The sequence below is a fragment of the Apium graveolens genome, chromosome 1 (assembly GCF_009905375.1).
Source record: "Apium graveolens cultivar Ventura chromosome 1, ASM990537v1, whole genome shotgun sequence".
Classification (NCBI taxonomy): Eukaryota; Viridiplantae; Streptophyta; class Magnoliopsida; order Apiales; family Apiaceae; genus Apium; species Apium graveolens.
This window is the reverse complement of record NC_133647.1, coordinates 40741539-40751640: the sequence shown is the minus strand read 5'-3', so window position 1 is coordinate 40751640 and position 10102 is coordinate 40741539. Positions and strand designations below refer to the sequence as shown.

Here is a 10102-nt window from a genome sequence, read left to right as displayed (position 1 = left end):
CGTGCATGGCCTCCATACGCCTAGTCACTTGCTGTACTGCTCATCACTAACACCAGTCTTATCAACTAACTGTGGCGCATGAGAAGAACCCTCTGTAGGCAATGGAAGATCCGTTCAGCCACTCTCTACATCATCAAAAATATATCCCAACCCCTTATCATGGGGTGCACCTAAGAATGAATAACTCAAGTGAATAGGCATTCGGTTGAGCTAAAGTGTGGGAGCTTCTTGAATAAATGGTTCAAAACGCTCCTGAGAAATTTTCAGTTCTGCTAACCCTAGAGAATCGAATGGCAAATCCAACTTCCTCTTCCATGGAGGTGCATTCAAAACCTGCATTTGCTCTACTTGAACACATTAAAAGTGACCTTTTGATCGTGAACCTTCATCGAAAGCTCTCTTTTTTGCACATCGATCATAGTTCGGCCAGTCACTAAGAATGTTCTTCCCAAGATGATGGGAATCTTCTTATCTTCCTCGAAATCAAGAATTACAAAGTCAGCAGGGAAGATGAGTTTATCCACCTTGACCAAGACATCCTCCACTATACCTCGTGGATAAGCGATGGAATGATCAGCTAGTTGCAATGACATGTATTTTGGTTTCGGATCAGGCAGGCCAAGCTTCTTGAAGATAGATAAGGGCATCAGATTGATGCTAGCTCCTAAATCACATAAACACTTGTCAAATGACAAGTTTCCAATGGTGCAAGGAATAGTGAAGCTTCCAGGATCTTTAAGCTTCGGAGGCAACTTCTGTTGCAACACAGCACTGCATTCCTCCGTTAGAGCAACAGTCTCTAAGTCATCGAGCTTCACTTTCCGAGATAGAATACCTTTCATAAACCTCACATAGCTAGGCATCTGTTCAAGAGCTTCAGCGAAAGGTATGTTGATATGAAGTTTCCTGAACACCTCCAAAAACTTCTCAAACTGCTAATCCAACTTTTTCTTCTGCAACCTCTTAGGAAAAGGAGGTGGAGGATAGATCTGTTTCTCCCCTATATTACCCTCAGGAGGAGTGTGTTCCACAGTAGTCTTCCTTGGTTCCACCTCTGCTTCCTTTTGTACTTCTTCTTCAGCCACAACTGCATTTTCTGAATCTTGAGATTTTTCAGGCTCTTCGGCTTGTTGAATTTTGGGGCTTGCGACCTTTCCAGACCTTAAGGTGATGGCGTTCACCTGTTCTTCAACTTCCCTCTTGCATGGATTTGTTTCTGTATCACTAGGAAGCATTCCTGGTGGCCGATTTAATAAGGCATTAGCAATTTGCCCTATTTGGTTCTCCAGAGTCTTGATAGAAATAGCCTGGCTTTGGCATATAAGAGCCTGGTTTTTACACATAAGCCGCAACTCCTCCAATTCAGATTTTTCATTCGAAGATAGACATGCATCATGATTTTGTTGTTGAATTTGGAGTTGTTGTTTTGGTGCAATTTGTTGCTGAAAACCAGGAGGGTTGAATTATTTTGCTCCAAACTGCTGGAACGGCTGTTGCATCGCATTCTGATGTTGCTCCAGCTGAAGTTAGGATGATTCTAGTTGTCAGGATGATACGTGTCTGGAACTGGTTGCTGCGATCTCTGAAAGTTCCTCATAAACTGAGCTGAGTCACTAGATATAATGCATTGCTCTGTCGCATGCGGACCTGCACACAGCTCACAAACACTGGTTATCTGCTTAACACCATAGTTAGCCAGAGAATCGATCTTCATAGACAACGCCTTCAGTTGAGTAGTGATAGCCGTAGCTGTATCCACTTCAAGAACTCCTGCTACCTTGCCCTGTGGAAATTTCTGGGTTGGATACTGATATTCATTAGCAGCCATCAGTTCAATTAGATCATAAGCTTCCTCATAGCTCTTCGCCCATAAGGCTTCACCTGCTGCTGCATCAAGCATAGGTCTGGATTGTGCTCCCAACCCATTTTAAAAACAATTGATGATCATCCAATCAGGCATTCCATGATGAGGACACTTCCTAAGCATCTCCTTGTAGCGCTCCCAAGCTTCATATAAAGATTCTCCTGATTGCTGTGCAAATTGAGTAAGAGCATTCCTAATTGCAGCTGTCTTCGCCATAGGGAAGAATTTAGTAAGAAACTTCTGAGCAAGATCTTCCCCAGTAGTAATCGAACCAGCTGGTAGAGAGTGTAACCAGCTCTTAGCCTTGTCCTTCAGAGAGAATGGGAACAGTCTCAGCTTCACAGCATCTTCAGAAACACCGTTGAACTTGAAGGTGTCGCATATCTCAATAAAGTCCCTAATGTGCATATTGGGATCTTCAGTTGGAGAACCCCAAAATGGATTGAATTCTGCACCCATTGAATTATGCCAGGCTTGATCTCAAAGGTATTAGCTGTGATAGCTGGTCGGACAATGCTAGATTGAATGTCATTGATCTTGGGTTGAGAAAAATCCATCAAGGCTTTCGTTCGTGCTGCTGGATCTCCCATTGTAATGAGTATTTGAAACACAAACAAATAAACCGTGAAAGTAAAAGAATCCGAGTCAGTGAACTTTAATGACTACTGATGACAAACACATAAACTAAAAATTAACACCGAGTCCCCGACAGCGGTGCTAAAAACTTGTTAGGGCGAAAACACGCGCTAATATTCACGCAAGTATACGCGTTCGTAAGTAGTATTAGATATAAATCAGATTCGTTCCCACAGAGGATGGTTTAGGTTAAGTTCAATTTATGCACCTATGCAACAATGTATGGTTATCGCTCAATGCTAAGACAAATAACAAATTGTGTTGTAATTAAACTAAGAGATTATACTAAATAACATTAACTAAGAGAATTGAGATTGGATTACTATATATGCCAAACATGGGATTCTAACTTCATTACTACTTCATTCAATAGCCTTTTCATTCTTAATCTTAGCATGTGATGGTGATGACACTAATCAGATAACATGAAACTGATAAACGCCAACTTTCATTGTACGAGTACCATTCTACCAGACATCCACAAAAGAGATAGAAGCTGAATAGGCACCAATTATATTGAGACCCTATATGACTATAGAATTTGACAACATAACGGTTTAAGCACAAGTTATCCATAATGATTACATAGGGCAAGTAAAACGGTTAGAGTTACCTACAAATTATGCATACACATACATGAACCTATGCTAGCATGACAAGTTCTAAACCTCTATATTCACTGTCGCTTCAATAGAGATTAACAAGCTATCTTATATGTTAGCTACGCACATAAGACGAATAAGCACAACCAATACTAGGATATCAATCAATCACCACACACCAAAATATCAGAACAATTTAATTATTGAAATCCATAAGTAAATCCGCTAGAATCCCATGATAACGATTAGCCCATAATTGAACTCATCGTCACCATAGGTTCCAATAAAAGCATGGTATAAAATAAGTTCTTAATAAACTGAATAATAATCAAAGTACGAATAAACGAGATCTAGGTTCAACAAAAATGAAAATGAGCATCCAAAGTTACAACTAATTCAAAGAATCACAAGTTGAAAACAAGATCTTCTTTTTTTAGAGTTGTTCTGTGCTTCTAGGTCTTCTCCTTGGTATCCCAATCTTCCCAGATGATGAAAACCCTTTTTTTAAGTATATATAAGCCTCTAGTGGACCTGGACCCTTAAAATCGTCAAATTCCACTCAAAAAAGGCTTTTTCAGCGAAATCAGCGACCAGCCGCGCTTTGGGCGGCCGCTCAGCTCTCTGGGCGGGCGCTCAGCTCTCCTGGGCAGCCGCTCAGCTCTCCTGGGCGGGCGCTCAGCTCCTGTCTGGAAAAATTCCTGATGAATCTTGTTTTGTCCATAACTTGAGTTCTACTCGTCAGAATTAGGCGATTCAACTGCCCACGCGAAGCTAACAAGATTCTATACGACTTGACAATGGCCTTGGCTTCTAAATCTGATCCCTTTTTATCATATTTTCTTTAAAAGCTCATTTCTCCATTTAACTGATACCTGAAATACAATAACACAAAAACACAAAAACACATCAAAATACCAACAACTTGAGTCCAAAATACCAATTTAAGCTTGTAATAAAGCGTTTCAAGTGGATATAAAATCCACTTATCATTTATAAAAATCAAATAGTTTCCATGGTGGTTAAGTGCCCAATAAAGGGTGTAGATGTCGACTTCAACGCTAGCGACATGAACAAGGCTCTGGGCATTCCTATTGACAATTTGGTTGAAGCTCCATGATATTGATAGAAAATACATCCTAAAGACACAATAAATGTTGCATTAATTACACTTGGGCTTCTTGTCTGAAGTCCAGTACAGACCTTTCTGGTCCGAGCTTGTAGCAGACTCAAGATGACATATGTAGACAAGGCCCACCAGCAGAGGTCATCAAGGTCCACGAAAACAAGTTGTTCACGGATTAGGCCCAATATGGCTGGAAGCGCAGAGACATGTGTCCGAAATAGACTCAAAGTCCTACACAGAAGGTTCTGGAGTTCCTTCCCTTGTAGGACTCCTAATCACCATCTAAGTTGGAGAATTTTCCACCAAGTCTACCAATACAAGTGTAACCCTAGACTCACCTCTATATTAAGGGCTCTACCCCTCAACCTAGATCTACATTTTTGGTTTTATTCTCTACCACACAGAGATATATAAGCATCTTGCAAGGACCGATAGTTTCGAGCGCATGAACAGCCATTAAAGCTCGAAGCTCACAAACCCTAACATTCATTACTAACACACTCTAGTTTTTATTCCACAACATTTGACGTCGTCTGTGGGAACACTACAACAACCATGGTGAATACACGGATCATAAACAATAGTGGAAAAGACACTCCTGTCCCATCACGAACAATCACATCAGTGGTGGAAGTACCACCGCACTCAATTTATGCCTCCACACAAGGAGGATTCCTGGTAGGGACAACTGAGGCTCAGCCACAAGGGACGAATCCCCCGGCTCCTCAAGGGACGAATCCCAAATTTCAGCAGCTACATGCACCTGTGAACCCTCAACCCGTTGGGTATGAGTACTCGACAATGGTGACCACTAACCCCCTTACGGGATGCCTCTATTCCTCAAGGCTGAAGGAAGTGGAAACTCTAATCGGAGTGAAGCACAAGGACGGACGCCCCAATACATATGTGGATTGGCTCATATTCTGGAGGAACAAGAATTCTCTGGACTCTATTCTGATAGAGACTCTGAATCATCAGATGAAGAGGTTGCTCCAAGAAGGAGGCGTGCTGGTAAAGAGCCGATGCCTAGTACCAACCAGCGGCCCAAGAGCACACAAGGGACAAATCCCCAAGATGTCCAGGAGAGGATCAGGGTTCATGAAGCTGAGTTTTTAAGGCTAAAGCGTGACCTGGAGATGCACCTGACTCCAAGACCCCCACTTGCTCCGATGCGGAGAGATCTTCCTCCAGTCATAGACCTGGATGGTCCAATACCAAGAAGTGATGTTTCCCCGAGGGCTGATCCAAATGATCTAATGCCCCTAGGAGATCCTGATGATCTAAACCCACCATTCACTGATGAGATAATAAATACCCGCATCTCAAGGAAGTTCAAGATGCCCACCATCAAAGCATACGATGGTACTGGTGACCCTGCTAATCACATCAGGACGTTCTCTAACGCCCTGTTGCTATAGCCCGTGAATGATGCTATCAAGTGTCGGGCCTTTCCTCAAAGCCTATCGGGTATGGCTCAAAGGTGTTATAGGTGTTTGCCCCCAAATTCTATTGGATCTTTCAAGGACTTGAGCCAAGATTTTATCAAGCAATTTATAAGTGGCAGAGTACATGAGAAGAGTTTGTCCTCTCTCATGGGCATAGTCAAAGGAGAAAATGAGTCCATGAGAGAATATTTGAATCGATTTACGAATGAGGCTATGAAGGTCCCTGATCTTGATGATAAGGTAGCTATGATAGCCCTACAACAAGGGACTATAGATGAGTTTTTTAAGATATCCCTGGCTAAGCGCCCTCCCAAAAGTATGCTGCAGCTCCAGGATAGGGCCGGAAAGTGTATAAAGGTGGAGTAAAGTATGAATAAGACAGATGTGAGTAATGAATCCCTGGGAAACAAGAAGCGGAATACAGATCAGGAGTACGATGCCAAGGACAAGTATCCTCTAATTAGAAAAAGCTCTAACTCCCCCTCTTCTAAGAAGAATCAGCAACCAAGGTTCACCGAATATGCAAGGTTGAACGCTCCAAGGAGCCATATCCTTATGGAAATTGAGAAGGACAAAGAGTTCAAATGGCTGAAGCCACTAAGGGGAGACCCCGAGAAAAGAGACAAGAGTCAATACTGCAGGTTCTACAAAGATGTTGCTCATGATACTGATGATTGTAGGCAACTTAAGGATGAGATCGAGTATTTATTCGAAGGGGAAAATTCAGACGTTTCACCAAGGGTGAAGAGGCTGGAGGCCAAAAAAGAGATAATGCCCGAAGAGATGATGATTAAAGGGGTAATGACAGAGATCGCAACCCACAGCCCCGAGGGCTAGTAATCAATATGATCTCAGGAGGTCCTACAACAGCTGGTACTATAAGGAACTCTCGAAAAGCTTATGCAAGAGAGGTGATGAGCATAGTTGGAGAACCATCTAAGCGTTCTAAGTCAGAGATGACGCTTGAATTTGGTGACCCAGACCTTGAAGGTTTAAAATTTTCTCAGGATGATCCTCTGGTTATCACTCCGGTAATTGGAAATTGTCCTGTTATGAGGGTCCTAGTGGACAATGGAGCTTTTTTAGATATTCACATTCATAAGGATGGGCTACAATAATTCTCAACGAACTCCATCCGACACACCCATCTATGGGTTTAACCATATGGAATGCAAAGTCGAAGGAGCAATACAACTTCTCGTGACTATCGGGGAAGAGCCCAGGGAAGCCACGTAGATGTTGAACTTTCAGGTTGTTAAGGCAGCCTCCACTTTCAGAGATCAAAAAATGGTCCGCAGTTGCTATGTTGCAGCACTTAGGCCCGATGAAACCGGGGGACAGGTCCTCACTATAGAAGATATGGATGTCTCTGAGAATGATAAACTTCAAGAGAAGCCAGCAGAGGACTTGGTCCTCATTCCCCTAGACTCCTTAGACCCGGAGAAGGTCACGTTTATTAGAGCATCTCTGAACAAGCCCTTGAAAGGCCAATTGATAACTTTTCTATAAAAGAACAGTGATGTGTTTTCTTGGATAACATCTGATATGCCTGGGATTGACCCGAACCTTATAACTCATAGGTTAAACATCGATCCGACTCGGAAGGTTGTAAAGCAAAAGGAGAGAACTTATGCCCCTGATAGGCTGGAAGCCATTAAACAGGAGGTCGAGAAGCTCCTAGAAGCTGGATTCATTGAGGAAGTGCAATTTCCTGAATGGTTGGCCAACCCCGTAATGGTTAAGAAGGCCAATGAAAATTGGAGGATGTGCATTGACTTCACTAACTTGAATGATGCTTGTCCTAAGGACTAATACCCCTACCAAGGATTGATACCCTGATCGATGCCACTGCTAGACATGAGATGCTAAGTTTTATGGATGGCTTCAGTGGTTACAATCAGATTAAAATGCATAAGGATGACACCCCCAAGGTATCTTTTATAACGGACTTTGGAGTCTTTTGTTATCTTGTTATGGCTTTTGGACTTAGGTATGCAGGAGCTACTTACCAAAGGTTGGTAAATAAGATATTTCTCATCTAATTGGGAAGACCGTGGAGTTCTATATTGATGACATGTTAGTCAAAAGTCTAAGCAAGGACGATCATATTAGTCACCTCTGTGACGGCCTCAACCCCGGGGTCAGGAGTTGACGTCATTAATAACAATAATAAAAAATAATATAATCCAACTTAACATAAACACGACCCCTTTTACCAAGATCTTTTCCAGGTTTAAGTATGATTTAGGTTACAACTATTACAAAACCAACTTACAACAACAATCCTGACACAACTAACTTAATACAGCAACTCGACAGACCGCCTTTGGTCTGACACAACAACCTCAGAGGAGCCTGACATGGAAGGCACAGGAACTCTGCCCTGACTACCGCGTAAGAATCTTCTAGGCATCTGCAATATAAATATAAAACATTCTACAAGGGTGAGCAATTAATTGCTGAGCAGTACCACTATATGAGTAACAAGTAAAATAAATTATGGTAAAACAATTATCGGAACAGAAATTTTAACTTGCTGCAAAACAACTAAAAACATGTTTAAACTAGACCTCAGTAACTAGTACGTTATTTTCACTTTTAAACTCAATTGTCCCATGACAGGGATCATCAACTCGTCCGTGTTGCCATGGGTACCAACCTGTCATTCGTGTTACCATGGGTATCAACCTGCCATCCGTGTTGCCACGAGTATCAACCTGTCATCCGTGTTACCACGGGTATCAACCTGTCATCCGTGTTGCCACGGGTATCAACCTGTCATCCCTGTTGCCACGTGTATCAACCTGTCATCCGTGTTGCCACGAGTATCAATCTGTCATCCGTGTTGCCACGGGTATCAACCTGTCATCCGTGTTGCCACGGGTATCCACATATTCCACGACATAGGTGGATCAAAGCACTCTCTTTATCCAGTTCTTAAAGACACTTGTACCTATCTCATTTCAAAACCATTCATTTTACCAGCACACATATGAAATCCAGCTCGCAAATCATTTCATTCGAGATAGGTACCTTTCGAAGTTACTTTCCCCCCAAAGCAGGTTTGAAAATAGTGATTTATAACTACGAGGATACGTAACTTAAAACGTTTCGATTCCTTTACGAGATTAAAACATTAGCTATTCATATATACTGAACCATAAGAGTATGGTCAGGGGTACTTGCCTTACAGAGCTTTATCACTATCTCTGGTTGTTCTTGAATCGAATTAGACACTCAACTCTATCACCTTACTATTTGACTATCATGGATCCGACTTCAACATTCAGGTCCTTCGCTCGGAACCTTGCTGCACTTGTCGACTGATCACTAGGTTATCTTAGTTCAATATCAAGTCTTGTGTCCTTCGAATGGAACCTACAGAGTCGAAATACCCTACATTAGATGTCTAGGTATGCTTGACATATCCTCTCTAACAACCTATCTATACGATATTAAATCCCGACTCGCAATTATACATATTATAATAACACACACAACAATTATGGTTCACGTTCTCGGAAATCGGTTTGGTGTTCGTTTTCGTAAAAATACATATACTCATCATTTTACAAAATTAGGGTTATTAGTTTTGGAAAAACAGTTCACCACAACATACAGTCATATTTCGTATAAAACATATATATGTATTTATATATACTCGTTCGACAGCCCGATAATTACCGAATACGCTCCCGTATTTCCGCAGTTCGATTTTTCGGAAATCGGACAGCATCTCCTTCGTTTATTGGACTACCTGCCGAAATAATTCGACGTCAATCACAACAATCAACCAATCAAACAATCCAACCCAATCAATTGCACAATTTAAAATCACATTTATTAATCCAACTTCGATATAGCATAACACATTATTCACTCCGAGAATTAATTTTACACACTAAATATTATTTTAATGATAGGACTCAGATTATATCACCACGGTCCACCGTCGAGTCACAGAAGCTCATTGCCGACGGCGACAAAATTCGTCGGTACCCGATAAGTTTCGGGTTTCCACACGCATTTCACCGATAAGAAATTACTAATATTTCGACAATCATAAAATCCGAATAATCATAAAATTCATTCTATTTATTCCTAAAACAATCCGAATAACACAATACAACTCATTCGGATTTTTCCAGAAATTAATTCGAATAAACACTATAGAAATTCAGAGAACATCATGAAAATATCAACTATCACATGCAATACACGCACGCGCGTGTACCACACGAAGGTAAACGGAAATCACAATAGCTAGCCGGAAGAAAGGCTAGAGAGCAATCGAAAAGGAAAGAAAAGACGCCCACAGGCAACCACACCAATCCACGTCCTGGCATACACATATATAAACGTATATATGTTTATATACTAACACGCAAAGACTGGACCAGAGCAATTACCGGAGACTGCCGGAAATAGAACC

At 41.6% G+C, this 10102-nt stretch overlaps 1 protein-coding gene and 1 non-coding gene across 2 annotated transcripts; both read left to right on the top strand.

Annotated features, from left to right (window-relative positions):
* The first annotated feature begins 1958 nt into the window (after window positions 1-1958).
* LOC141681109 (small nucleolar RNA R71) lies at window positions 1959-2065 on the top strand. The gene has a single exon (XR_012558557.1). It is a non-coding gene; the product is annotated as a small nucleolar RNA R71 (small nucleolar RNA).
* Window positions 2066-5694: 3629 nt separating this feature from the next.
* On the top strand, window positions 5695-6036 carry LOC141665991 (uncharacterized). The gene has a single exon (XM_074471997.1). The coding sequence runs from the start codon at window positions 5695-5697 to the stop codon at window positions 6034-6036; it is 342 nt and encodes a 113-aa protein (XP_074328098.1).
* Window positions 6037-10102: the final 4066 nt, after the last annotated feature.

Bases quoted from the DNA above. Each gene is read 5' to 3' on its own strand.
- LOC141665991 (XM_074471997.1), top strand. From the start codon at position 5,695: ATGGCTCAAAGGTGTTATAGGTGTTTGCCCCCAAATTCTATTGGATCT.